At 59.9% G+C, this 27,563-nt stretch overlaps 3 protein-coding genes across 5 annotated transcripts; 1 reads left to right on the top strand and 2 right to left on the bottom strand.

Annotated features, from left to right (window-relative positions):
- Window positions 1-1,079: 1,079 nt before the first annotated feature.
- PROCR (protein C receptor) lies at window positions 1,080-5,400 on the bottom strand. 2 transcript variants are annotated; one of them, XM_040074366.2, is made up of 4 exons: window positions 5,269-5,400; window positions 3,195-3,431; window positions 2,075-2,341; window positions 1,080-1,993 (listed from the first exon to the last, which is right to left on the bottom strand). In XM_040074366.2, exons 1-4 carry the CDS (start codon window positions 5,369-5,371, stop codon window positions 1,881-1,883), a joined length of 720 nt encoding a protein of 239 aa, XP_039930300.1. In that variant the 5' UTR covers window positions 5,372-5,400; the 3' UTR covers window positions 1,080-1,880. The 2 variants fall into 2 exon arrangements, with proteins under 2 accessions (XP_039930300.1, XP_039930301.1); XM_040074367.2 differs by lacking the exon at window positions 5,269-5,400 and adding an exon at window positions 3,515-3,569.
- A 533-nt stretch (window positions 5,401-5,933) lies between these two features.
- On the top strand, window positions 5,934-12,233 carry PFKL (phosphofructokinase, liver type). 2 transcript variants are annotated; one of them, XM_040074563.2, is made up of 22 exons: window positions 5,934-6,040; window positions 6,580-6,653; window positions 6,746-6,823; window positions 6,909-7,098; window positions 7,251-7,416; window positions 7,497-7,541; window positions 7,623-7,731; window positions 8,070-8,165; window positions 8,246-8,338; window positions 8,637-8,762; window positions 8,850-8,914; window positions 9,084-9,147; window positions 9,236-9,382; window positions 9,483-9,553; window positions 9,639-9,726; window positions 9,847-9,999; window positions 10,130-10,294; window positions 10,432-10,493; window positions 10,833-10,944; window positions 11,033-11,132; window positions 11,248-11,353; window positions 11,439-12,233. In XM_040074563.2, the coding sequence occupies exons 1-22, from the start codon at window positions 5,956-5,958 to the stop codon at window positions 11,584-11,586; spliced, it is 2,343 nt and encodes a 780-aa protein (XP_039930497.1). In that variant the 5' UTR covers window positions 5,934-5,955; the 3' UTR covers window positions 11,587-12,233. The 2 variants fall into 2 exon arrangements, with proteins under 2 accessions (XP_039930497.1, XP_039930496.1); XM_040074562.1 differs by having other exon boundaries at window positions 5,937-6,040; window positions 9,639-9,999.
- A 3,325-nt stretch (window positions 12,234-15,558) lies between these two features.
- CFAP410 (cilia and flagella associated protein 410) lies at window positions 15,559-21,945 on the bottom strand. Its single transcript, XM_040074193.1, has 7 exons — window positions 21,849-21,945; window positions 20,661-20,679; window positions 20,065-20,111; window positions 19,131-19,360; window positions 18,116-18,287; window positions 17,634-17,727; window positions 15,559-16,482 (listed from the first exon to the last, which is right to left on the bottom strand). The coding sequence occupies exons 1-7, from the start codon at window positions 21,923-21,925 to the stop codon at window positions 16,357-16,359; spliced, it is 765 nt and encodes a 254-aa protein (XP_039930127.1). The 5' UTR covers window positions 21,926-21,945; the 3' UTR covers window positions 15,559-16,356.
- Between the last annotated feature and the right edge of the window lie 5,618 nt (window positions 21,946-27,563).

The following is a 27,563-nucleotide window of genomic DNA, read 5'->3' as shown; positions in this document are numbered from 1 at the left end:
GAAGGGATTGAATCCCTTTGTGAGCAGCAAATGCAGCACGTGTGACCTTGGGCCCTGCCCTGGTGTCCCTGGATGCTGGCAGCAGGGACGCGGAGCGCTCGGCTCACAGCACAGCTCCTGCCAAGGGCGCTGCTCCAAGGGCCGAGCGATGACGTTCCCGTGCCTCATCCGCGTTGTTTTGGATTCTCCTGCCTCTCGGAGCCCGCCAAGGGTGGGGAGCACCCCAGTCCCTGCCCCAGGAGCCTGGGGGAGGCGGGGGCTTCTCCGGGGGTGGCTGGGGGCCAGGGTGACGAGATGTGGGCTTTGGAGACCTCCTCCTCCTCCATCCCTCCACGAGGACAACCCCTAAGGTCATTTTCGCATCCCTTCTGTCCCTCGTCTCTTTCCCCGTCTTCCCTCATCCCACCCTGTTTTGCTCACAGGGTGTTTAGAAAAGAAAGAGCTGGAAGCTAATCCGGGAAAGCCTCTCTCCTGTGCTATCCCCAGTCAGATCCTGGCTCATTCCCAGCCCTTCCTGCTGCTGGAGCAGTGGAGATGCACAGGAGAGCTCAAAATCCCCTTTTGGGTGAAAGGGAAATGTGGCCAAGGGTTTCTTATCAACTCAATCAAAGTTTAACCAGTCCAAGTGGAGTTTTTAGCTCAGATTTAGATTGTGGAAAAGGAAAACTGTCCCCTCACAGCTGTGTGTGCTTGACCTCAGCATCTCACACTGAGCGAGGAAATGAAAAACATTGAGAAAATTACTTGTGAGTCAAACCAAAGCTGGGAGAAGGTTGAAATGAGCTCAGGAGGTGCACCACCCTCCTGCCAACACCACCAGCGTCTTTCCAGGGACCTGGAAATCGTAGCACACAACCCAAGGTCTGGCACAGGGGCTGGCAACACCAACGAGCCCACCCAGCACCAGCAGCCGTGGTCCAGGATGGATCCACAGCCCCACATCGGTGCTGGCAAGGGGAATGAGAGCAGCCAAAGGTGTGGTGGGAGCTGATGGGTGGTTTTATTACACAAGGTGTGACATCCTCCCTCCATCCCCACTGGAACAGGGATAAATGAGGGTTTAACTCCATCCTTTTAACCATTTCACGGCTGTTTCTCCTGCTGCTTTCCCCCCACCCCCCTCTCCCCCCATTTTTCCATCCATGCTCGGTGTTTCTGTGTGAAGTCTCAGTGCATTGCTGGTGTGAGGACCATCCACAGGGCTGGGGGCTGCTGGAGGGGTCAGTCCAGATGGGACAGGACCGGGAAGCCACCGGTGTCCTTGGGGAGCAAGGGGACATGCATCCCTCCCAAGGGATGGGCTTGGTCCCTGCCTCTGTGGCGGGATGATGGATCCGACCTCTGTCTCTGTGCAGGGACGATGAATCCAGCCCCTGCCTCCCCAGTGTGACCACGGATCCATGGAGAGTTGCTGGATCCTTGGGAAGATGATGGATCCATCCCCTGCCTCCACAGGGTGGTGATGGATCCATGGAGAGTTGCTGGATCCTTGGGAAGATGATGGATCCATCCCCTGCCTCCACAGGGTGGTGATGGATCCATGGAGAGTTGCTGGATCCTTGGGAAGACGATGGATCCATCCCCTGCCTCCACAGGGTGATGACGGATCCATGGAGAGTTGCTGGATCCTTGGGAAGACGATGGATCCATCCCCTGCCTCCACAGGGTGATGATGGATCCATGGAGAGTTGCTGGATCCTTGGGAAGATGATGGATCCATCCCCTGCCTCCACAGGGTGGTGACCGATCCATGGAGAGTTGCTGGATCCTTGGGAAGATGATGGATCCACCCCCTGCCTCCACAGGGTGGTGACGGATGCACGGGAAGATGACAGGTCCGTCCCCTGTGTCCATGGGGTGACGTGGGACAGCTGCCCAGGCTAGCAGCTCCCTCCCGTGCACAGGAAGATGCCCAGGGCCAAGCCCAGCAGGACGAGGCTTCCCAGGATCAGCCCCAGTACCAGCGGAGCGCGCGATCGGCCGCTGACTTTTCCTGCAAGAGGCGAGAGGGGTGGAGGTGACGGCTGGGCCACGCCACCGTGTCCCCGTCCCCAGCCCCGGCCCCGCCACGGACCTGTCCTGGCGCTCTGAGCCTGCAGGATGCTGACACAGGTGGTGTTGAGGAAATACTGCAGGTCCTGGGTGGTTACGGGGTATTTCATCAGCTGCTCCTGGGCGAAGGCGGCCACCGGCAGCTCTCCGGGCCAGCGCCGCTCCCAGGTGGCGTTGGGGACGTGGAAGCTGAGGAACGCCGTCCTGTTGAGGGTCACCTCGTAGAAGCTCTGGGCTGTGCCGTTGGGGTAGAGGCGGCAGCCGAGGTGGCAGCACAGGTGCTGGGTGACTGCGGAGACAGAGGGAGGGGACGGGGTCACCACGCTCCCACCCTCGGCACCCCGCGGCCCTCACCAGCGCCTAACCGGGCTCTGAGTTCACACGGCCTCAGCCCCGCGCCGCCCAGCCCACCCAGAGCTTTGCTTCCCCTCGGGCTGACCATGGCAGTGACTTTCCCAGAGGCCGGGATTATTTTCCCTCCCTTATCTCCACACAGCACAGCTCCGGTTTTATAGAGAGGGAGGGTTTGGGCACAGAGCTGCTCGTGGAGCGAGACACCGGGACAGGGACACCGGGACAGGGACACCGGGAGGGGTGGGGCGAGTCGTGCCAGAGACCCCCGCCGTGACACCGGGCTCCCCAGGGGCACGGGAATGTGGGGCTGGGGCAAAACCGCTTTGGGGGTAACCAAGGAAAGCAAAGGAAAGCGCACCCCGGGCAGGAGAAGCAGAGGCGGCAGGGCTTGTGGGGCGGAGCGGGCAGGAGCACGAAACCATCGCCAGCAGCGTCCCACGGCTCGCACAAGATGCGGGATGCAGGCAGGGAGCAGGCGGGATGCAGGTGGGATGCAGGCAGAGCACAGGCAGGGAGCAGACAGCGTTCCTAAAGCTCAGCACCCCACGGGCTGCAGCCCCCAGCCCTTTTCCTGAGGAGCAGCAACAGCTTGAGCATCATCCCGTTCCCAGGGTGCGCTCCGGGTAAGAAATTCCCGGCTCCACGGAAGGGCTCCCTTTGCCCACAGAGAGGTTTTGCACATCCCCATCCCTTCTCCCGTCCGTCCCTGGAGAGGCACCCCCGTGCCCTGGCAGCTCGTTAGGCTCCCCTTCCCCGGGCACCCACCCTGTCCCCCGGGTACCACTCACACTTGGTGGGTCTCTCCTTGTTGAAGAGCTGCACCAGCTGCCTGAAGTTCTTCAGGTAGGTGATCACCAGCTTCTGCCGCCGGGCCCAGGCGTCCGGAGGCTCCAGCGGGAGCACCTGGGTGACATTATCCTCTTCCAGGAGATGGCTGAGCTGCCCATTCAGGCTGGCGTTCCCCCGGAACATGGAATTGCCCATGTAGACGCGGGTCAGCTGGAGCATGGTGAAGGCGAGCGGGGCTGCGGGAGACGTGAGACATCACCCACCGCGAGCCCCCACGCCAGCCCCGGTGTCCCCAGCCACCCCGGTGTCCCTGCCTTACCCGCCTGCTCCGCCGCGACGCCCAGGGCCCCGCCGAGCAGCAGCAGCAGCAGCATCGCGGGGACGGGCACCGCGCTGGGGACGCGCTGCTGGCCCGGCACGGAGCTGAGCAGCGTGGGCACCGCGCTGGGGACGCGCTGCTGGCCCTCCGCTGGCCCGTGGGATGTTAAGCGGGCCGGGGAGGTGGGGCTGTAGGAGGAGGAGAGCGGGACTCCGGCCAGGTCTCTCCCATTTCCTTAACCCGAGGCACCCGCACCCCTTCCCTGCCGGATATGCCGGGCCCCGCGGCGCCTGAGGATGCAGGATGAGGCTCCAAAGCTCGCCCCGGTACAGATGGAATTGGGCGAGCTGCCAGCACCTGACTCAGTTGCCCTGTCCCTTGGCTGGGCAGGGCGCTGTCCCACTCCCCTGGCGGACGTGGGAGACCAGGGGGACACGGTGATGGGGACCTGGGAATCCAGGGAATGGGGAATATTCCCTGCCTCCCAGCACCGCACTGCTCCCACCTGGTGTGGAGAGGGCATCCAGCAACAGGACGCCCCCTCCATGGAAAGGGGTGACACTCTGGGCAGCTGAGCTGGGCAGTGGGGATGAGAAACCCATGGCAGGGCTTCCTCCATGGAAGGTTTGGGTTTTAATTACACCTAAGATAATTGTAAATTAAAAATTTTAAAACATGAAATTTCTAGTAAAAGCTTCAGCTCATCTCATTGGCAGAGCATGGCACAGCCTGGGGTGGCACACAATGGCATCACACAGGCTGCTATGGCATGGAATATAGTCATGGAATATATCATGGAATGCTCTGGGTGAGAAAGGACCTGAGAGCCCATCTTGTCCCACCCCCTGCCATGGGCAGGGACACCTCTCACTATTCCAGGTTGCTCCAAGCCCCATCCAACCTGATCTTGGACACTTCCAGGGATGGGGAAGCCACAGCTTCTCTGGGCATCCTGTATCAGGGCCTCCCTACTCTCACAGCCAAGAATTTCTTCCCACTATCCCGTCTAACTCTGCCCTCTGGCAGTTTGAAGCCATTCCCCTCTGTCAGGGGCCCTTGGGAAGATTCTCCAGCTTCCTTGGCTCCTTCAGGTACCGGAAGGCCACAGTGAGGTCACCCCAAAACTTCCCCAGGCTGAACAATTCCAACTCAGCCTTTCCTCCCAGCAGAGCTGCTCCATTCCTCTGCTCACCCTGGTGCCTCCTCTGGACTCTCTCCAGCAGCTCCACGTCCTCCCTGTGCTGGGCCCAGGGCTGGGGCAGCTCTGCAGGTGGGGGCTGACCTGAGTGGGGCAGAGGGGCAGAATCCCAATCCCTGTCCTGCTGCCCACGCTGGGGATCAGCCCAGCACAGGGGCGTTTCTGGGATGGGGCATGGCCAGCCCTCACCACCTGCACCCCCGAGTCCTTCTCCCAGCTCCAGCTGCTCATCCCCAGCCTGGGCTGATCCTGGGACTTGCCCCGACCCAGGGGCAGCACCAGCACTTGGTGGTGTTAAACATCATGAGATCCCCATGGGTCACTCCTGGAGCTTGTCCAGGGCCTCTGGGTGGCCCTGTCCCTCAGGAGTGTCACTGCACCCTCAGCCCGGAGTCACCTGCAGACCTGCTGAGGGAGCCTCGAGCCCTCTGTGTGTGTCAGTGGTGCAGATCCTAAATATCACCGGTGCCAGTACAGAGCCCGGGGACAGCGCTGTCACTGCTGGCCACTCTGAGCCACTGAGCCTCTGGGTGTGAGCATGCAGCCCATTCCTTACCCATCCCACAGTCTCTCCATGGAATCCAGCTCTCTCCAATGCAGAGAGGAGGATGTTGGGTGGGATTGTGTCCAGGCTTTATAGAAACGCAGATAAATGTCATCCATAACCCTTCCCTTGCCCACTGAGGGAGTCACCCCACCAGAGAAGGCCACGGGGTTGTTCTGGCAGGAACAGCTTGGTGCAGCCGCGCTGGCTGTCCCCATTCACCTCCTGTCCCCCCTGCCTCAGCAGAGCTCCCAGGAGGGTCCCAGGATCTTCCCAAGCACGCAGGGAGCCCGATGCGTCCGTAGGTCCGATTCGCAGGCTCCTCCCTTCCACCCTTTTGAAAGATGGGCACAAGGACGCCGTTTTCCTCAAACACCCTGCAGAGAGGGTGGGCAGCTCCATCAGCCAATTCCCCCAGGACTCTGGGCCGGACCCCACGCAGGACGGCGCGGTCCGGGATGGCGGGGCACGTGCCCACTGTCCGGCACGACATGGCGCGCCGTGTCGCGACACCGCGCGACGCCTCGCGCCGGCTGTCGCTCGGCGGCGGCGGGAGGGGCGTGTCCCCTCGGTCGGGGCGTGTCCCTGGGCGTGTCCCCGCTCCCTGCGTGTCCCGGGGCGTGTCCCGGGGCGTGTCCCCGCTCCCTGCGTGTCCCGGGGCGTGGCGGCGGCGGCGGCGCCGGTGCCGGGAGCGCAGCGATGGCGGCGGCGGAGCTGGAGCGGCTGCGGATGGCGGGGGCCGGGATGGCCATCGCCGTGCTCACCAGCGGCGGCGACGCGCAAGGTGCGCCCGGCGGGGCGGGGGGCTCGGGCCGGGCCCGCGGCCTCCCCGCGTGTCCGTGTCCGTGTCCGTGTCCGTGTCCGTGACCGCCCGGGGCCGGAGCCCGCGGCCCGCGCTCCTGGCGGGGCGGGCGGATGGGGACCCCCCCCTCCCGTGCGCCCCCCGCCCCCGCCGCTTCCCCGTCCCCGTCACCCTCGGGCCGGCGCCGTGGGAGGGCAGGGGCCCCGCGGGGGGAGCCCCACGGAGGAGGTGTGTCCGTCCCTGTCCCCTTTGCCCCCCGGGATCAGCAACTCGCTGCCGGGCAGTTTGTCGTCCACGGGCCCAGATGTGCGCTGAGTTTCCCCGGTCTCAGCCCACGTGGCTCCCCGCCCACTCAAGGGGACACCTCAGGGTCACCTATAGGATCCCATTCTCTGTGGGGTGCTGGCTCCTATGCGGTTCCCCCCGCTCGAAGGGACACCTCAGGGTCATCTACAGGATCCCTTTGCCTGTGGGGTGCAGGATCCCATGGGAATGCTCCAGCTGACACATCACTTTTCCAGGCATGAACGCCGCTGTCCGCGCTGTTACCCGCATGGGGATATACGTGGGAGCCAAGGTCTTCCTCATCTATGAGGTTGGGGTTCCCCCCTGCTCCCCATCGTGGCTGGGGGGATCCACCCCCCTGTGCCTGGGTACCTTTCACCTCCACCCTCTGTTTCTCCACAGGGCTACGAGGGGCTGGTGGAGGGGGGTGACAACATCAAACAAGCCAACTGGCTCAGCGTCTCCAACATCATCCAGCTGGTGAGGGTCGCCACGGGGCCACGGGACCCCAGATCCCAGCCCCCCAAAGGTGTGTGACGAGCCACGTGCCCCGTTCTGTCCCCAGGGCGGGACGGTGATCGGCAGCGCCCGCTGCAAGGCCTTCACCACGCGGGCGGGCCGGCTGCGAGCCGCCCGCAACCTGGTGGAGCACGGCATCACCAACCTGTGCGTCATCGGCGGCGACGGCAGCCTCACCGGCGCCGACATCTTCCGCTCCGAGTGGGCTGGGCTGCTGGAGGAGCTGGTCCGAGACGGTGGGTGAGCCCTTCCCAAGCCCCGGCTGGGTGGTGAGGTCCGGAGGGTCGCCCCGCTGCTGTGACCCCAAGGAGGGCTGGGATCCAGCCCCGCGGCGGTGGGGACGCGAGTGCCCTGAAATAACGGGTGTGGTGGCCGTGACCCCCCCCAGGGCAGATCAGCGAGGAGGTGGCGAAGAAGAACTGCCGCCTGAACATCGTGGGGCTGGTGGGCTCCATCGACAACGACTTCTGCGGCACCGACATGACCATCGGCACCGACTCGGCGCTGCACCGCATCATGGAGGTCGTCGACGCCATCACCACCACGGCGCAGAGGTGAGCGGTTCGGGGCTGGGGGCTGCACCGCCCCGGCCGTCGCACCCACCCACCTCCTCTTCCCACCCGTGTCCTTGCAGCCACCAGCGGACGTTCGTGCTGGAGGTGATGGGTCGCCACTGTGGGTAAGCTCCCGGGGGTGGGGAAGCCCGTGGGTGGGACGAGATGCCTGCCACGTGTCGGCTGCCACCGCCGTGTCCCCGCAGGTACCTGGCGCTGGTGTCCGGCTTGGCCTCAGGCGCCGACTGGCTCTTCATCCCCGAATCCCCTCCAGAGGATGGCTGGGAGGACCTCATGTGCGAGAGGCTGGGGGAGGTGAGGGGGGCTCCTACCATCCCATCCCATCCCATCCCATCCCACCCCTGTTCCCCCAGGGGAGTCCCCGCAGGGGCCCGGGCTGAGCCCTGCAGCCGGTGCCCGGCCCCTGCGAAGCTTCGGGAGCTGCCGCCATTGTCCCTGTGAACCGGGGCACTCAGCCGAGCGCAAATCCAGCCCTCGCGTGCCAGGGGCAGCGCTGGCCCGGGGGCTCGGCTGCCTGTGACCCGAGCCACCCCCGGGGCAGCGCAGATGGGGGGAAGGGGAGGGCGCTCACACGCGGCCCACGGTGAGTTTTGGCTGAGGCGCGGTGGCCGTTTGTCCTCTCCTCGTGCCAGACACGCAGCCGGGGCTCGCGGCTCAACATCATCATCATCGCCGAGGGCGCCATCGACCGCAGCGGCAAACCCATCTCCTCCAACTACGTGAAGGACGTAAGGGACTGCCCCGGCACCGGCCTGGCGCCCACGGGCACCGGTGGGTCCCCAGCGTGACGATCCCCTCTTCCCCGCAGCTGGTGGTGCAACGCCTGGGCTTCGACACGCGGGTCACCGTGCTCGGCCACGTGCAGCGTGGAGGGACCCCGTCCGCCTTTGACCGCGTGCTGGTAGGTCCAGGGGAGGACGCAGAGGGAGAACCCCGCTCCTGCCATCCCTCTGCCCAGTGGAAAGGGTTTGCCAGCTGGGGTGAGGCTCACGTGGGTTCAGCCCCGCTGTGCTGGGCAGAGCTGTGCACCCATTTCTCCTCATTTACTCCAAATTTCGTGGATTTTGAATTAAAACTATCAGCTGTCCAGCAGTGAATCAGCAGCCACATGGTTTCCAAGCCGGTGGGAGCATCCCTGAGCATCCCACCCAGCTGGCACTGACGGCCCCAGTGTCACAGGTGCCCCTGTCCCCTTGCAGAGCAGCAAGATGGGGATGGAGGCGGTGATGGCGCTGCTGGAGGCCACGCCGGACACCCCGGCCTGCGTGGTCAGCCACTCCGGGAACCAGTCGGTGCGGCTGCCGCTCATGGAGTGTGTCCAGGTGGTGAGTACCAGGGAATTTGGGTGGGGGTCCCGCTTCCCTCCCTGTGAATGTGGGTGTCACGGTACTGCATCTTTCTCCCGGCCCAAGACAAAGGATGTGCAGAAGGCTATGGATGAGAAGAGGTTTGAGGAGGCCATCCAGCTCCGTGGAAGGTGAGGAGCAGGACTGCGGGAGACATCCATCTTGGATAGGGGCTTTCCTTGGAGGGAAGCCACTGGCTCCCGCAGCCAGAAGGGTGTCCCCACTCACACCCCAGGGACACTGGGGAGACTCCCCCTTCTCCCAGACGTGCCTTGGGGACACATCACCGTGTCCTTGCAGGAGCTTTGAGAACAACTGGAACATCTACAAGCTGCTGGCGCACCAGAAGCCAGCTCAGGAGAAGGTGAGAGGTGATGGGGAGCAGCAGGGTACACCATCCCCACCTTGGGGACACGCAGGGATGTGCTGTTCCCATCCCTGTGTCCCCACAGAGCCCCTTCAGCATGGCCATCCTGAACGTGGGAGCGCCGGCCGCCGGCATGAACGCTGCCGTGCGCTCGGCCGTGCGCATCGGCATCTGCCAGGGACACACCGTCTACGTGGTCAGCGACGGCTTCGAGGGCCTGGCCAAGGGGCAGGTAAGGGCACGGTGAGCCTGGGATGTCCTGGAGGATGGGCTTGGGCTTGGCTGGGGGTTGGGGGCTCTTCCCACCCCTGCCCTATCACTGGTGCCCACAGGTCCGCGAGGTGGGCTGGCACGACGTGGCAGGATGGCTGGGCCGCGGCGGCTCCATGCTGGGCACCAAGCGGTGAGTGCAGCCCTGGGGACGGGGGCACAGGGGAGGGGTGTCCCCACCATGACACCCCACCATCTGCGCCCCTTCCCCACCACAGGACGCTGCCCAAGACCTGCATGGAGAAGATCGTGGAGAACGTGCGCAAATTCAACATCCAGGGGCTGCTGGTTATCGGGGGCTTTGAGGTGCGGTGGGGTCCTTGGTTCAGTGGGGGCCGGGGTGGCTGCGGGCATCCCAGAGGAACCTTTCTGGGATGCAGATCTGGCTGCAGGGCCGGCATTTCCCAATCCCTCGGCCGCTCACAGGCATACGAGGGCGTGCTGCAGCTGGTGGAGGCGCGCGGGCAGTACCAGGAGCTCTGCATCGTCATGTGCGTCATCCCCGCCACCATCAGCAACAACGTGCCCGGCACCGACTTCAGCCTGGGCTCCGACACGGCCGTCAACGCCGCCATGGAGGTGAGGGACATGGACGGGGACGGCTCACGGGGCCACCGCGCTCCACCGCCTTCCGTCGCGGCCTGGAGCGGCCCATGTCCCGTCCCGAGGTCACTTTCCCTGGTGTGACCTCCCCTTCTTTCGGGCACAGAGCTGCGACCGCATCAAGCAGTCGGCCTCGGGCACCAAGCGCCGCGTGTTCATCGTGGAGACCATGGGGGGCTACTGCGGGTACCTGTCCACGGTCACCGGCATCGCCGTGGGCGCCGACGCTGCCTACGTCTATGAAGACCCCTTCACTATCCACGACTTAAAGGTGAACGGGCAGGAGCGGCTGGGGAAGGGAGGGCTCCAGAGTGGGGCAGGAGCTGGAGGACGTGGCCAGATGCTGGGTTGATGTCAGGTCTGGACGGCTGCGGGACGGCTGCCGGCATCTCGGTGTTCATCTTGCAGGCCAACGTGGAGCACTTGACCGACAAAATGAAGACGGATATCCAGAGAGGGCTGGTGCTGCGGTGAGTTGGGGGCGCTTGGGGACAGTCACTGCAAACCCCAGCCCCGTGGCAGGGAGCAAGGCTGGAGCTGAGCCCTTCCCATGGTCAGAGAGGGGACCTGGGCACCTCCTGGGGTGAGGTTCAGCACAGTGGGCACACGCTTGGCCGTGGGGACGCTGTGTGCCTCCTCTGCTGTCCCCACCCCAGCCCCAGGGGTCCTCCTGGGGACACAGGCCAGGGCTTTGGACCTCAGGAAGAACAAAACAGCACAAAAAAGGTGTTATGGGAAAAAAAGGGGGACCCCGTGGGCCAGTGCCAGTGGAAGGAGCAGCCCCACAAGCCCTTCCCTCTGCTCCCCAGCAATGAGAAATGCCACGAGCACTACACCACCGAGTTCCTCTACAACCTTTACTCCTCCGAGGGCAAAGGCATCTTTGACTGCAGGATCAATGTCCTGGGCCACCTCCAGCAGGTACAGAGGTACAGGGGACAGGGTGACACGGGCCCCGCTGGCCCTGAGAGCTGGGCACAGCCTGACAGCCCCATTTCTTTGCCCCCAGGGGGGAGCCCCGACCCCCTTTGACCGGAACTACGGGACCAAGCTGGGAGTGAAGGCGGTGCTGTGGATGTCAGAGAAGCTGCAACAAGTCTACAGCAAGGGTGAGCCGGGGGCTGGGTTTCCCACGGCAGGTGGGGGAGGCTGGTGGCTACTGCTTCAGGCTTCCAGGCTTGGCCCTCAGTGAGATGGCCAAGGTCAGCAGTGTTCCCCTCCCAGGGCGTGTCTTTGCCAACTCTGGAGACACTGCCTGTGTGATCGGGTTACGGAAGAAGGTGGTGGCCTTCAGCCCCGTGACGGAGCTCAAGAAAGTCACAGATTTTGAGTAAGTCCCCGTGCCCCAGCGGTTCACCGGCTAGTGGGGGAGCCTTCCCGGGGTGTCTGCTCTAGAGCTGTGTCCCCCTGCACAGGCACAGGCTGCCCCAGGAGCAGTGGTGGCTGAACCTACGGCTGATGCTGAAGATGCTCGCCAACTACCAGATCAGCCTGACCGAGTACATCTCGGGGCAGATGGAGCACGTCACCCGTCGCACCCTCAGCATAGAGAAGGGCTTCTAGTCCCACCAGCCTGACCCGTAGCCCCCGCCGTGTCCTCTCTGTGCCCATGTGCTGCTGGGGGAGCACTGTGTCCCCTCTGTTCTCAGTAGCCCTGTAGCTTTGCCATCGACCCCCTTACAGCAGGCAGAGCCTGGTGCTGGCTCCCAGAACGGCACAATCCTGCCCCGAATCACTGCTGCGGGTTCTGGTCCCTGTGCGGATGCAAAGTGTTGCTTGAGCCCAGCCGTGCAGCCCAGACCCTTAATCTTCCCTTAAATAGTTTATTATTATTTAATGATGGGGTATTTTGAGTCCTTATTTAGCGGCTTGACCGCCTGAGCCAACTGCTGCTGCTTGTAGTCGCCTGCCCCACGTGTGGGAGGGGAGCGAGGAGGATGCGGAGCCATCCCGGAGCGGGTCAGAGCTGGTCCCTGGGGCTTCTGGGTGCCCTGAGCCCCGGTGAAGCTCCATCCCCCGTGGGGGTCTCGAGGGCTGAGCACGGGGGTCCTGGCGAGCCCCTGTCCCCTTGCATGACGCTTGGCTGCGACCATCACCGCGTGGCTGTGGGCGCCGTGTCTGTCACCTGGCCGCTGCTCCGTGACCCCCGGATCCTGCACCGCCCGTGGCGCTGCTCCTCTCCTCTAGAGATAAAACCTGCTGGAGCCAAACCTGCCTCCTGGAGTGGTCATTGTGGGGGGACAGGGAGCAGCACAGCGGCAGGGTGGGGGGACAAGCAAAGCCTGATGGTTTTCCCGAGCTGGGTTAATGCCGGGCCAAGAGGTTTCCTGGTTTTGTGCATCCTCAAAGCCTGGGAGAGTGGGACCACAGGTGGCTTCTCCTCCCTGCCCAGGTTGTGATGGGTGCAAGGTCAGCATCCTTTCGCAATCGCTTCGCAATTCCAGAGGAAAATGGCTCTGTCCTCCTCTTCAAGGGAAACACCCAAGTGCTTTAGGGTGGTGCTGTGCTCATTTGCGAGGCAGTTTCTCACAGCACCGGCCAAGAGTGCCGGCCTGGCCGAGCTCCGCGCGCTCAGGCTGCGCCGGACGGTCACAGGGAGCCCCTTTCCCAGGCCACTTCCCTCCTGGGGCTGTTGGCTGACGGCTCCAGCCTGCGGGACAGCATCAGCACACATCACAGTCTTTGGGGTCAAACATGCCGTCATTTTGTGCTCCCCACGGAGCTGTCCCCAAGTGAAAGCTCCCCCCGGCTTGCCCCCTGGCCTTCTCTGATGGGGTGACTTCCTCAGTGGGCAAGGGAAGGGTTATGGATGACATTTATCCGCATTTCTATAAAGCCTGGACACAATCCCACCCAACATCCTCCTCTCTGCGTTGGAGAGAGCTGGATTCCATGGAGAGACTGTGGGATGGGTAAGGAATGGGCTGCATGCTCACACCCAGAGGCTCAGTGGCTCAGAGTGGCCAGCAGTGACAGCGCTGTCCCCGGGCTCTGTACTGGCACCGGTGATATTTAGGATCTGCACCACTGACACAGACAGAGGGCTCGAGGCTCCCTCAGCAGGTCTGCAGGTGACACCGGGCTGAGGGTGCAGTGACACTCCTGAGGGACAGGGCCATCCAGAGGCCCTGGACAAGCTCCAGGAGTGACCCATGGGAATCTCATGATATTTAACACCACCAATTGCTGGTGCTGCCCCTGGGTCAGGGCGAGTCCCGGGATCAGCCCAGGCTGGGGATGAGCAGCTGGAGCAGCCCCGGGAGAAGGACTCGGGGGTGCAGGTGGTGAGGGCTGGCCATGCCCCATCCCAGAAATGCCCCTGTGCTGGGCTGATCCCCAGCGTGGGCAGCAGGACAGGGATTGGGATTCTGCCCCTCTGCCCCACTCAGGTCAGCCCCCACCTGCAGAGCTGCCCCAGCCCTGGGCCCAGCACAGGGAGGACGTGGAGCTGCTGGAGAGAGTCCAGAGGAGGCTCCAGGGTGAGCAGAGGGATGGAGCAGCTCTGCTGGGAGGAAGGGCTGGCAGAGCTGGGATTGTTCAGCCTGGAGAAGTTTTGGGGTGACCTCACTGTGGCCTTCCGGTACCTGAAGGAGCCAACAAGGAAGCTGGAGAGGGACTTTGGACAAGGGCCTGGAGTGACACACCAAGGGGGAATGGCTTCCCACTGCCGCAGGGTCAGATGGGATATTGGAAAGAAATTATCGGCTGTGAGCGGGGTGAGGCCCTGGCACAGGGTGCCCAGAGAAGCTGTGGCTTCCCTATCCCTGGAAGTGTCCAAGACCAGGCTGGATGAGGCTTGCAGCAGCCTGGGATACTGGAAGGTGTCCGTGCCCATGGCTTCCAGATGGGCTTCCAGGTCCCTTCCCACCCAAAACCATTCCATGATTTCAGTGCTTGTCCCCTAATTGAACACATTTTAGGCTCTGGAGGAAGATGGTAACTTTTGCCTCCCCCCTGGACTCCTAAGTAGCAGACCTTGCTGGTGGAGGCAGCATTGCTGCTCTTGAAGGGGAGCACTGGTGCTCTGGGGACCCCAGGCAGAGACCCGGCTTCTCCTGGAGCTCCATTTCCTGGGTGGGAAGTGGGCTCTCCCACCCTCCCATGTGCCACTCCACTTTTGGGGAGCCCCAGCCCACCCCTTCCCTCCCTCAGCCATGGAGCTCACACCTGCCTCTCCACCAGCCTCTCAGAGCTTCTGAGGATGGTTTGAAGGGAAGTGGCTCACTACAGCTGCTGGCATTTTCCACAGCTGGGAATCATCTGCATTCTCTGCTCGATATTCCCGGCTGAGACAGGCCAGGGTGACAGCAGGTCATGTGGAAAATCTGTCTGCAGCACAGCCCTGCAGCAGACAGGTTTGGTGTCCCCAGGCTCAGACCAGCTGCACATTGAGGGACAGGAGTCTCTGCAGCCCTCACAGAAAAAACACCTGGAGGGCCAAATTCCTGGGAGAAAACACGCACAGCCACTGCATTCCGAAGATGAGGAGGGGACTTATCTGTGCTCCCAGACTTCCCAGCACATCCAACCCCCCCTGAAAAGAGGGCAAAGCAAGCCTCCAGGAGCACGCTGCATGGAAGGCAGGCTGCCAGAGCCCTGGAGGGGCTGAGCTCCCGCTGGGGGTTTGCTGGGATGCTGCAAGGAGCAGTTGGGAGCTCCGAGGGCAGCACCAGCAGCAGCCAAGGATGACGAGCACGGCACGTAGGCAGCGAGCAGCGCAACTTCTCCAGGAATTGTGTCAGTGTGGCCTCAAGGGCACAGCGATTGCTCCACCAGCCCCATGACCGAGTCCTGATGGATGCTTCCTTTGATCACTTGCATCCCAGAAAAGCTGGGGGTCCAGCTCACCCCAACAACAACTCCCCTGTTCCTTGACATGGACAGGCCGGGGGCCTGGGAGAAGACTCGCACTCAGCAGGGTGAGTCTCCCAGGCCCTGGCTGTCAAAGGACGGCTGGGAGTCTGGGACATCATAAATCACACAACTGCAGCTGGGTTTAACGCAGAAGGCAAGAACAAAGGTCTTTCGAGGAGTTAAAGGCGTCAGCAAATCTCCCCCTGGGTGATGAGGGTCAGACTGTGTCCCTTCCCACCAAGGTCAGGCAAACAGGCTTGTGCACACAGGGCTGCCGCCATCCCTGAGGAGCATTCCTTCCTGGCAGCACTGCACAAACAGGGACGGGGGGCCAGGAAAAGGCCACGTTGCCAGTGCAGCGCTGGGAGGCACGGAGGGCTCGTGTGCCGTATCTCGGGGCCATTGTGCTGCCCAGGTGGCTCTGCACCGAGCTTTCCTCACCACCCCTTTGCTCCCTGCCTTTGCTGTGGCTACAGGAAGTTTGCAAGACAGCCCAGTGCCTCTGCAGGGCAGCGCTGGGAGCAGGCTCACCGTTTCAGAGGCGCAGTGAAGCGGGAAGGCGCAGAGCTCCCAGCCCTCCTCCTGCTCCGCAGGGCTCACAATGCACTCCCTGAACCAGAGGTAATGGAGCAGTGCCCCCAGCCAGGCCTTTGCTGAACTCCAGCCACCACTTACACGGCCTTGAGGGATAATTGGGTTTATTTGGTATGTCACAACAGTTTAGTTTGTACTTAACAGCTCTACAAAACTTGGTGAATGCAGTTTTATCAGTTAAAGAGCAACCCCACCCCTGATGCCTGTGCAAAGCAGGCAGAATGCTCAGGGCCTTTTAACTGGGATGTTTCCTTAAGCTGCTCTAATGCCCGCAGGAATGCTGGGGTGAGAGGACAGCCGAGCATTCAGGATGTGAGAGTCATTTCTGGTTCACCTAGGCTGCTCCCAGCTTTCCTTTGGGCTGCCTGACCACCACGGCAGGCGCTGCGTGCGCCAGCAAGGACCTGAGGAAGTCAGCCAGGAGCTGGAAAATAAATTAATAACCGGACATTGACCTTCACCACCTGCACCAGACTGCTCTCGGTGACCATCTCAGGCAATGTCAGACTTCACCAAACCAAACTTGGTGGTACAAACTACGCTCAGAAGTGCTGTGCACCCCCAGGCTGGCTGAGGGGCAGAGACCTTTCCAGCTATCAGCAGGCTCTGCTCCCCCTTGGATTGCACAGCACCTCTGGCTGCAGCCCTGCTCCCTTCTGCTTTGATTTGCCTGCAGCTCCCATCCAAGAGCCCCAGCCACACAGGATACAGTGTCAGAGCCTGCTGCACGAGCAGGCAATCTCTGGAGAAGAAGCATCCCAACCCATGCCCTCGCATGGGAAGCAGAGCGGGGAGCACCAAGGCTTTGGCTGCAGCCAGGGGTGTGAGGGCAGGACAGCACCACAGGGCAGGGGCTCCAGGAGCTTGGAATGGGGATGGGCTTTGTCACTCCTCCTGCAGCTCCTTCTTCTGGAAGGCCTGGAGCCTCCTTGCCACCGTCTGCTGGATGATCTCCAGCCCCTCTGTGTCCAGTTCCTCCATGAGAAGCAGGACGGCATTCAGGACGTTGTTCTGTTGGGATAAGGCAGACACTGCTCTGAACCAGTCAGCCAGGACAAGGACACTTGATTTTCCCTGCTCTTTCTAAGAACTCCTCCACCACCACCACTGGCAGCAGTTTGGAACAGCCACCTGCAGCTAGGAGATCTGGACTAACAACCAAGCCCTCGGGGCAAACACAGGCAGAGGCTGCATGAGGCACGTGATGAGGTTGGAATGCAGGACAAACCCATCCACCCAGTCCTGTGCGGGCTGCCCACACGCCTCTGGCTCCCCGCCATGCTCCAGCCTGGCTTCTGTAAGGAAAAGCACGTTCAGGAGCAGCCACCCTCACTCTCCAGCATGTGTAGGATGGGAAAGGACAGGAGCCCCCTGCTCTGAGGAATGAGGAGAGCTGGTGCTCTCTGCAAAGGACCCTTGAAGGTCCCCAGCCCTGCCACCCACAGGACCACTGCCAACACCAGGCCGTGGCTCTGTCAAATCATGTCCTGAAGAAATCCAGAGAGAGATTCCACAGCCTACATAACTGTCCTTCTAGGGAGAATCCTTTGCCCAGCATCCAACCTGAACCTCTCCAGCTGCAATGGGGGGCCACTTCCCTGCATTTTAATGGTCAGAGCCTGTGGAGCTGCTCTAGGCAGCTCCGGCAGAGTGAGGCAGTGTGGATTAGGTCTTGCTCTGCCAATTGATGCAATGCCACGGGGTCCAGCACTCTGCAATTCCCAGCTCAACCATCCAAGGTTACATGATGGAGGTGGTAGCTGAGGAATCACCTAAGCTTCCTGTTCAGCAGCCCCTTCCTAAGGTTTGACCCTCCTCTTGCTAAAGAAACACTTCCTAATGTCCAGTCTGAACCTTCCCTGGCACAGCTTTGAACCATTCCCATGTCTCCTATCGCTGGATCCCAGGGAGAAGAGCTCAGCACAGCCCTCCCCACAACCCCTCCTCAGGAAGCTGCAGAGGGCCATGAGGTCACCCCTCGGCCTCCTTCTTTCCAAATCAAACAAACCCAGAGCCCTCAGCTGCTCCTGGACATTTCTTCCAGCCCTGGCATCAGCTCTGCTCCTCTCCTCTGGGGACATCCAAGGTTCTTCACATCCTTCAATGCTGGGGCTCAGCCCCTCATACAAGGAAAAGCAATTTGGTCTTTAAAAGATACTCACTCTCTTCTTGCAGCTGCAGTCTGTCTCTTGAGGGGAAAAGGAGGAATATTTATGTGTGGGAACAGGCTTCATATGAAGCTCCTCCTGAGTTTTGCTAAAAAAAGGGAGGAAAAGCAAATGTTATTATGATCAGGTGGGAGAACCTTCCCCTGCCAGACCAACCCTTCCTCATCACAGGGCAACCATGCAAGGAGTATCCAGCTGGAGGACCCCAGGGAATGGACTGGAGCTCCCAGATCAGAGAGGATCCACCCCTGCCTGCACATGCAGCTGATGAGCTCGAGTCACCCCCGCTGCAGCAGAGCCTGTTTGGCAAACACAGAAGCAGCCCCAGCAGTGCCACTGGACCAGCACAGCTCCACTGCAGTAACCAGAACAATGGGAACCTGACCCGGCTGCGGGCCTGGCCCCTGCAATGTCAGGGTCCCTTCCTGCTACACAGGAGTTCAGCTCAGAAATGCTGGCGGCTCCCCAGCCCTCACATTGTCTCCTCCAGGCTGCAGCTGAGCAGCTCGCTGTCGGGCTCTGCCGTGGATCCGGCGGTGCTGGACGCGGTGGACTCGGACCAGCCGTTCTCCACGCTCCTCCGGGCCGGCGGGGCCGTGATCTCCACGCCATCCACCAGGGCCTGCGACAGCTCTTCCTCTGTCACAGCTGCAAAGGCCACAACAAAAGCCTGTTGCTATGAACTGCAGCAGCCCAGGGGGGATGGCATCTCTATTGGGACAGGTTCTGCTGCTGCAGAGCTTCTCCCAAGGGGTTTGGTCCAAAAACTGTCTGGCATTTTGATTTCGCCCTCCTCCTGCAGTGAAAGCTTTTCAGGAGAATGCTGGATCAATCACCAGCATCCCAAAGTGAGAAGGGAATCAGGGAGGGATGCAAACATGCTCTGCTATTTCTTGTCTCCGGAGAAGGCTCCAAAAGCCACCAAACTGCTGCCGCTGGACGGTAAAAAAAAACAGAGAAGCTTTTCTACAGCAGCAGATCCAGTTATAGAACCTTTGTCTGGCCACAGCAAAGAGAGAGCTCTAAAAACCACTAATTAGTGGTACTTTCGGAGCTATAATGAGGCTCAGACAGTACTCATTCCTGCTACCGTAGGGAAGGGAAGAGAAGGGAAGGGAAGGGAAGGGAAGGGAAGGGAAGGGAAGGGAAGGGAAGGGAAGGGAAGGGAAGGGAAGGGGAAAGGGAAAGGGAAAGGGAAAGGGAAAGGGAAAGGGAAAGGGAAAGGGAAAGGGAAAGTGGTAGGAGATGCAGATGTAGATGGGGATAGGGGTGGAGAAGGAAATAGGGGAAGGTGGAAGAGGAGGCAGATGGGAAGGGGGAAGAGAAACAGAAAGGGAAGACAAAAAGAGAAAACTGCTTAGAAGCATTGGATCTAACTCAACCCCTAACACCTCCTGACGCCAGGAAAACCCAAAGGACGCCCTCGAGAGGAGCCAACACATCCTGGTTTCCCAGGTGGCCCGGGGCTGTTAGCAGGTGAGCAGAGCCCACCCTGGTTGTCGAGCTTCTGCAGGCTGGGCAGGTTGCGCAGCACAGTCATGCGGTAGCGGTGGGGGTCGGGCCCGCAGCAGGGGTTCTCTGCCAGCCACAGCACCCGCAGCCGCGGCAGCGTCTTCAGGTAGAACAGCTCATCCAGGCTCGTGATGTTGTTCCTTCTCAGGTAGAGCTCGCTCAGGTTCTGGCACTGGTGCAGCGGCTCGAGGTCCGAGATGCCGTTCACGCTGTGGAGACACGGTCAGAGCCCGTCCCACCCTCGCTGCCGTGTCCAGGAGGGAGCACGGCACTTCCCAGTCCCCTTTCCTGCAACAGCCTCGCCCCAGCGCGGCACAGCAAGGGACCCTCAACCCGTGGCTTTCATCTTTTGTCAGCAGAGGGAAGAACTCAAAGAGCCATCGCTCCACCCTGCTGAGGATGACAAAGAGCCTCTTCTCCCCCCAAAGCCTGCCTCCTTTTCTGTAGCAGCTCCTCAGACCCACCCAAGGAGAGACCATGTAAGATTCCCAAGTTAAAAGGCTCCAATTCGCAGAGCACTGGCTCCATGGGATCCCCAGGATAGGTGAAAGTTGAGTGCATTATGGAAAGGGAAAGCTCTGAGAAATCCACGAAATATTCCAACAAGCATTTTGGAAACAGGCCACATACAGAGGCCAAGAAGATCTCTGTCGAAACTGTGGAATAGAATTTCAGGAGCAACAATCCTTAAGGGGTTTTATCACTTGTCAAAACAGAATATTTTCTCAAGGAGCACAGGGAGTAGTGCAGAGGAGCTGCAGAGGAATAATCATTTCTGTATCTCTGCTGCTTGAGAAATGGGGCATGAAGAGCCAGGCAGCTCACACACACAACCCCAGCAATGTGGGAAGAAACCATCCCCAGGAAAAGGTGACTTCCCTGCCCTCTCCAAAGCTGGCAAACTGGCATTCACCTGAACGTGATCACCTCGATGTTGGGCAAATCCCGGCATATGGATATCTGGGCAGGAAGAGACAGAAACAACAAGTTGGCGCTCATGGGGGAAAACATAAATAAACCCAATTAAAATCACAAAAAGCACCATCAGGAATTTGGGTTTGCCTCAGTCTAACAGCACCAGAGATTTTCTGACATGGCGAGTGCAGTGTCAGCAGCTCCTCCAGCCTCTGCTCAGGAGGGGAAGTGCAGATACCAGCCAGTGTCACATTGTTCTTCTGCTCCAGCAACTCTGCAGCCTCCACACGCAGGAATGGCTCCCCCCCACCCCTGCCAGTCCTCCCCTAGTGACAAAACCTCATCCAAAATCACCACAGAGGTAGGACTCAGGGTCCCACTCTCCAAGGCTCCATACTGGGCCTTGGAGAGAAATTTTCCAATGTGGAAAGAGCAGCTATCGCATTTTTTTTTCTGGTATGACATGCTAATCGACCCTGAAAAGCCCTGCAGCTCACAGGCACCGGGCCAGGCCCGCCCCAGTGCCCTGCCGACCCCATCGCCTCCATGCTCCGGCTGCGGGGCCCAGGCTCCTCCGGCTCCTCCAGTACTTACATCCGTCAGGTGGCTGCCCCTGCGAGAGGAGAGGGGAGTCAGGGGGAGCACAGCAGGGCCGAGCCCCCCCCCTGCACCCCCCGAGCCGGGGTCACTGCCCCAGCCCCCAGCCTGGCCCCACCAAACTGCTCCAGCACAGTCTGGCGTGGGCCTTGTGCCTCCCCCTCCCCAGCCCCCAGGCCTGCCTGTCCCCTCTCCATCCCTGCCTGTGCCCCCAGCCCCAGCCCTGCCTGTCCCCTCTCCATCCCTGCCTGTGCCCCAGCCCTGCCTGTCCCCTCTCCACTCCTGCCTGTGCCCCCAGCCCCAGCCCTGCCTGTCCCCTCTCCATCCCTGCCTGTGCCCCCAGGCCTGCCTGTCCCCTCTCCATCCCTGCCTGTGCCCCCAGGCCTGCCTGTCCCCTCTCCATCCCTGCCTGTGCCCCCAGCCCCAGGCCTGCCCGTCCCCTCATCCATCCCTGCCTGTGCCCCCAGCCCCAGCCCTGCCTGTCCCCTCTCCATCCCTGCCTGTGCCCCCAGCCCCAGCCCTGCCTGTCCCCTCATCCATCCCTGCCTGTGCCCCCAGCCCCAGCCCTGCCTGTCCCCTCATCCATCCCTGCCTGTGCCCCAGGCCTGCCTGTCCCCTCTCCATTCCTGCCTGTGCCCCCAGCCCCAGCCCTGCCTGTCCCCTCTCCATCCCTGCCTGTGCCCCCAGCCCCAGGCCTGCCTGTCCCCTTATCCATCCCTGCCTGTGCCCCCAGCCCCAGGCCTGCCTGTCCCCTCATCCATCCCTGCCTGTGCCCCCAGCCCCAGCCCTGCCTGTCCCCTCTCCATCCCTGCCTGTGCCCCCAGCCCTGCCTGTCCCCTCATCCATCCCTGCCTGTGCCCCCAGCCCCAGCCCTGCCTGTCCCCTCATCCATCCCTGCCTGTGCCCCCAGCCCCAGCCCTGCCTGTCCCCTCTCCATTCCTGCCTGTGCCCCCAGCCCCAGGCCTGCCTGTCCCCTCTCCATCCCTGCCTGTGCCCCAGGCCTGCCTGTCCCCTCATCCATCCCTGCCTGTGCCCCCAGCCCCAGCCCTGCCCGTCCCCTCTCCATCCCCGTTCCCCCTCCATCACTGTCCTCTCAGCCTCATCCGAGCCTGTCCCCGCCTCGATCCCTGCCTGTCCCCCCTCAATCCCTGTCCCCGGCCCGTCCCTGCCTGTCCCCGCGCCCACCAGCAGTTGAGGCGGCGGACGCCGTCGAGCGCGGCCGCCTTGGCCTGTGCCAGCACGGCCGCCCGGCTCAGCCTCATGCCGGGCCGGGCCGGGCCGGGCCGCGCCGCGGCTGCAGGGGCGGGAGCGCCTGGGTCAGGCCCCGCCCGGCCGGGGCGGCTCCGCGGCTCCGGGGATGGATTCGCCTCCTCCCTCCCCTCCGCTCCCCTCCGCTCCCCGCCCCGCCGCGGGCCGGGCCCCGCCGCGCCCCGCCCCGCCCGAGCGCCGCTGCCGCAACGGCCGCGGGTTGAGGTGGTTATTCATATTTACGGGTAAATCCTATTAGTCGTAGTTTAATTATATCTCATTAGAGAATGTTTTGTACACAGAGCCGCGCCTTTGTGGGTGTATGTTTATGTGAAAGGATCACCATGGAATCGTGGGATGGTTTGGGCTGGATGGGAAAAGCCCATCTCATTCCAAACCCCTGCCACGGGCAGGGACACCTTCCACTACCCCAGGTTGCTCCAAGCCCCGTCCAACCCTGCCTTGAAGACGTCCTTTGCTTCTCTGAGCAACCTGTGCCAGGGCCTCACCACCCTCACAGGAAAGATTTTTTTTTTTCACTAAAATCTAATGTAAACCTATTCCTTCAATTTGAAGCCATTCCCCCTTGTAATAACGAGAGTGTATAATTTTATATCTGACTTTACACATATATCCCTATATACCTTTGTATCTATGTATGTATGAAGTGTGAATAAATAAAATATATCTACATTTTCTATAATAAATACATAATTTATGCCCTCACGCATCCCTGCCTGCTCACCAGCTGCATCCTTGGCCCTCTCTCTCCTCCTTAGTCAGTTCCTAAACATTCCAACAGGTGATAGTTCAGCCCTTGAAAAATGTGTTTTGTACAAGTAAGAGTTAATTACTTTCTCAAGAATGACTAATACAGCATTACAGTTTCTTACTCCTCTTATCCCATGGGGCAATAAGAAAACCAACACTCACCTTTGAACCAGCCTTGGGACTCAAGTGGTTCAGGAATCGTTTTTACAGAGCTAAAGTCCTTCAGGAATCCTCTCCTGGACTGCTGGGTTTCTATACCACCATACGATGCGGTGCAGAAAAACCTCCAGTTTGTATCTTCAGGGGTGTAACAGCAGCAGGTGGTTGAATGGGAGAGTATAAAAAGGTCTGGAGAAGCAGTGCGGTTTATCCAAAAGAAGGGATAGATGCAGTGTTTTCCAGTGTTTTTCTGTGTGTTTCCACATTACTTGGCAAGAGAAACAACGGCAGGATGTGGGTTGGGTGCTCCGTGTTTGTTTGTGTGGGTGTTAGGGTGCTGCTGCAAAAAGAAGGGTTCAGCTGTGTGGATGGGACACTTAGGAACATGGTTTACAAAATCACAGAATCATTAAGGTTGGAAAACACCTCCAAGATGATCAAATCCAGTCTGTGACCAATCCCCACCTTGTCACTCAGCCCAGAGTGCCATGTCCAGGAATTCCTTGGACATCTCCAGGGATGGGGACTCCAAACCTCCCTGGGCAGCCCCTTCCAGAGCCTGTCCACCCTTACAGTGAAGGAATTCCTCCTGATGTCCAGCCTGAACCTCCCTTGGCACAGCCTGAGGCCATTTCCCTGTGTCCTGTTCCCTGGGAGCAGAGCCCAACCCTTTCCCAGCTGTCCCCTCCTGTCAGGGAGCTGTGCAGAGCCACAGGGCTCCCCCTGAGCCTCCTTTTCTCCAGGCTGAGCCCCTTTCCCAGCTCCCTCAGCTGCTCCTGGCACTCCAGGCACATCCTCATTTCTGTTCCCTTCTCTGGACTCGCTCCAGCCCCTCGATGTCATTCCTGGACTGAGGGGCCCAGAACTGGACACAGCACTCGAGGAACCTCAGCAGTGCCTGCGCTGGGGACAGTCACTGTCCTGGGCCTGCTGGACACACTCGTCCTGATATGAGCCAGCGGTGAATGTGGTGGTGCTGGGTTAATGGTTGGGCAAGAAGTTAGAGGGCTTTTCCAGTCCTAATGATTCCATGATTCTATGGGACACGCTGGAAGTGAAGCTTTGCTTGTGGTGATGGCCTTGTGTGGGGAGAGGAGATGCCTCCCCTCCTGACTGCCACGCTTCCGGACAAGGGCAGGACTGAGGGATGCGTTTATTGGGATCAATGGGCAGGCACTTTTCGCAGGCACTTTTCAGGAAAAATGTGGGCTAAGCAGGTTAGGCAGATCATCCCACTGCACTTCCCTCTCTCCGTCTCAGCACTTGGATGTCATCACACCCACAGACAGCCAGGACACTGGTGGTGCAGGAGGATTTTAGAGCTGGATACACAAGCACTTGCAGGCAGATGAAGCAATTCTTGGAATTCTGGGGTTTTCTGCATGCAGCTGTCACAGGCCAGCTGGTATGAGGAAATTCAGGATCTGGGCACTTGGGCCATGTGTTGGGTGAGGTGAAAGCAGCAGCAGGACTCGAGTAACAGCAATATCCAGGACTTTGTGGTACTTTTGTTCACCTAATCCCAGGCTGCTTTCACTTCCACTGGAACATGGAAACACCCAAGCATGCTTCCAACCACCCAGCTCTGCAATCCCAGCCCCAGTCCTGTATTGCTGCACTGCTGGCAGCCAAGCCTGTCTCTGATACAGGCTAATGAGATTAAGGAATCTTCTCTAGATGCCACAGAGATATTTTCGTGCTCATCCAGCTGGAAAAAGCACAGATCAGTCAGTTTTACTGGCACTGTCTGATCTGACACCTCTCCTGAGACTGAATCAGACATAAACATTTATTTCATTCAGGTTAATTAAATAAAATCTATTTTAATCCACAGTTTAATTCTGTAAGCGGTAGTAATAATCATCTCAGGCAAACCTCTGCCCCAGCCTTTTAAAAAGAGAGCAGTTAAATAATGCATTTAGGCTTGTGAAGCGCATGGAGAGAACAGGAGAACCCCTGAGGCCTGGGACCACGTGGCCTCTCCAGGCTGCACAGGATCACCTATAATCCATGGCACGTCCACATCCTGCTCACAGCCCTGCAGTGTGGCTGACTGATCTTTCAGTGTTCCAGAGCAGGGGTCAGATCTCCCCATGGACCTGATGAGGCTCCACCTCACCCCCTAATTCCTGGTTGTGGTCACTTTTTGAGTCTGTGGGAGCCAGCGAGCAAAAAGCTCCTTGCACACTTGGGCTCATGTCTGAAGTAGCTTCAGTGAGCTTTATATCAGTGTTTTATAAAATGAGCCGATTAGAACCTGTTTAACGGCTTTGTGGAGGGGGCAGGAAAGCCATTTCTTGCACGTAATCCTTGTACGTATTTTTTTCCTCTCATTCCCAACCAGAACATTTGCTGTGATCTGTGATTCCTTTATGCAGGGTCTCACAGCTCACTTGTGAATCCCACAATAGCCTCAGAAGGAAAAGGTGGAAGCCCACCCCCCCACCCCGATTGTCTTGGCTACTAAACTGAACCTCCTGGATGTGGTGTGGGATCGCTGTTGGAGTGTGAGTCACACACAGGGAGTTTGAAGGAGCTGGGAGCTGCCAGTGATAGTGGTAACTGCCCTTGCTGCCAGCAGCAGCCACACCTGCACACTGCTCTCCAGGCTTGTCACTGTCACCGATGGGTGTCTGCCCTCCCAGGTACCATGGAATCATAGAATCCATGGTACACAATACCCCAAGCTGGAAGGGACCCACAAGGATCATCAAGTCCAACCCCTGGCCCTGCACAGACACCCCAACAATCCCACCCTGTGCATCTCTGAGAGCATTTTCCAAACACTGCTGGAGCTCTGGCAGCCTTGGGGCTGTGCACATTCCCTGGGGAGCCTGGGCAGTGCCACACCACTTCTGGGGGGAAGGATCTTTCCCTATTATCCAACCTAAATCTCCCCACAGTATAGCTTCCTGACATCCCTTCAGGTCCTGCATGGAGTGGTTTTGTCTTCCATGGGCCACGTCAAATCTCACTAACACTTTGCGGAGATGGAGATGGAGATGGAGATGGAAGTGCCTGTATGGACACCTCTTGAATCCCGGGAGGGCAACCAGAGAGCCACCTCTCCTGGTGCAACCCCACTCTGCTGACAGCAGCTTTATGCATTCCAGAAGCTGATCGCTATCAAGCACCATCCTCATTGAGAAAAGCTGTTAAACAGGATAGAAGGAGCAACGTGGCTTTGGGAGTGTTTTATTTTCATGGTATTCTGGAGAGATGGTCAACCCTCCTGGAGATGAGCTCTGGTCCCTGCCTCTTTTCCTCGGACAAGCCTTTGAGAATGCCTCATTTCTGAGCAACAAGTTGTGCCTGTAACTGCAGTGTGGGGTCACGGCAGGCTTGGTCATGCTGTAGCTCTGAGGATGCTCATGGCAGCTCTCCAGCAGCTCTCCCACTCAGGGATATTCCCTGTCTGCAGCCGTCACTGCTCTGGGTCCAGAACACCGTGTGCAATCACTATTTAGATGTTGACAGGCAATGCCAAAGTTTGGCAAGAGCCACCAAAATAATCATGTCATCGTGATGGATGGAGACAGGCACGTCACACAGGCTCTGTCATTTTCATTTTGGGAAACATCCCCTCTTTAGTCGATCTGAAGAGCCAGCCAAGAGGAACACCTGTGTCTACAAGGCACTTCCAGAGCCAGGGAGGCAGATGAGCACTCCAGGGCCAAATTAACAGAGGAGTTTCTGCAGAAGTTTTGGGGAAAAAGCTTTGGAGAGGATTTCCAGGAAAGCTCCTGCTCCCTCTGTTGTCCCCTGTGACCACAGCAGCACTAGCTGGTTTCAGCAGAGAGCAGCTGTACAGACACCACAGGCACATCTGAAGCCACCTGGGGACACTGCACAGCTCCAGTGGCCTGACCAGGAGGAGGAATTTCCCAACAGACAAGATCTGTCCCATGGCTCCCAAGACAGATATCCATAGTAAAGGGAAATCACAGCCAATTGCACAAAGTGAGTATGGAGGGGCTGGAGTCCAGAGAAGGGAACGGAGCTGGGGAAGGGGCTGGAGCACCAGGAGTGGCTGAGGGAGCTGGGAAAGGGGCTCAGCCTGGAGAAAAGGAGGCTCAGGGGGCACCTTCTGGCTCTGCACAACTCCCTGACAGGAGGGGACAGCTGAGGGGTTCGGGTTCTGTTCTCAGGAAACAACTTGTGGACTCAGCTGTGTAAGGTTTAAGGCTGGACTTGCATTTTTCCAACCCAAATGACTCTGATCTGTTCTGCTCACTTCCCTCTGCTCTTTTGGCAGGAAGGTGAGCTGGCACTTGGGGATAAAGGTTATTCCTAGCAGGATGGTTTCTGTGATCCCCTTGCAGCAAAGAGTTGCACGGGTCCTGGGTGTGGCAGATCTCTGGGGCAGCACAGAGCCAGGAAGGGCTGCAGTGGGATGGCAGTGGGAGCTCACATGGAAAAGGTGCTACACACTCTCCAGGGAAAAGCTGTTTGAGAGCCTGGTCCGTCCCCTTGGCAGCAGAGCCGCCAACGTTCACTAATGATTCCTGAGCTGGCTCACTCCCTGTGGTTCCTGTTGCTCTGGAAGCGTGTCCATGTGCTGTGTGGGTGGTGTGGGGGAAGAGAGGCGGAGGGGAGCGGGAGCTGCCAGGCTGGCTCAGCAGCTGCACACATGTGCTGCTGGAATGAACAAACTCCTCTCCAGAACTTCCACAAGTGTGGCTTTTTCAGCCTGCAATTCAGTAGGAAAATGCCACAACCCCC

Source organism: Hirundo rustica, chromosome 10, assembly GCF_015227805.2.
Source record: "Hirundo rustica isolate bHirRus1 chromosome 10, bHirRus1.pri.v3, whole genome shotgun sequence".
NCBI lineage: Eukaryota > Metazoa > Chordata > Aves > Passeriformes > Hirundinidae > Hirundo > Hirundo rustica.
The sequence above is the reverse complement of the archived record's forward strand: the minus strand, read 5'-3'. Positions and strand labels throughout refer to the sequence as shown.

Bases quoted from the DNA above. Each gene is read 5' to 3' on its own strand.
- PROCR (XM_040074366.2), bottom strand. From the start codon at position 5,371: ATGACATTTATCTGCGTTTCTATAAAGCCTGGACACAATCCCACCCAA. The intron at 3,432-5,268 runs GTAAGGAATGGG...CGTCTCCCGCAG, and splicing joins ATGGAGAGACTGTGGGATGG to CCCCGCTCGCCTTCACCATG. The intron at 1,994-2,074 runs GTCCGTGGCGGG...CGCCTCTTGCAG, and splicing joins GGCTCAGAGCGCCAGGACAG to GAAAAGTCAGCGGCCGATCG.
- PFKL (XM_040074562.1), top strand. From the start codon at position 5,956: ATGGCGGCGGCGGAGCTGGAGCGGCTGCGGATGGCGGGGGCCGGGATG. The intron at 7,099-7,250 runs GTGGGTGAGCCC...GACCCCCCCCAG, and splicing joins GGAGGAGCTGGTCCGAGACG to GGCAGATCAGCGAGGAGGTG. The intron at 11,133-11,247 runs GTGAGCCGGGGG...TTCCCCTCCCAG, and splicing joins GCAACAAGTCTACAGCAAGG to GGCGTGTCTTTGCCAACTCT.
- CFAP410 (XM_040074193.1), bottom strand. From the start codon at position 21,925: ATGAGGCTGAGCCGGGCGGCCGTGCTGGCACAGGCCAAGGCGGCCGCG. The intron at 17,728-18,115 runs GTGAGGGCTGGG...CCCTTTTTTTAG, and splicing joins TGCAGCCTGGAGGAGACAAT to CAAAACTCAGGAGGAGCTTC. The intron at 16,483-17,633 runs GTGAGTATCTTT...TTATCCCAACAG, and splicing joins ACTGCAGCTGCAAGAAGAGA to AACAACGTCCTGAATGCCGT.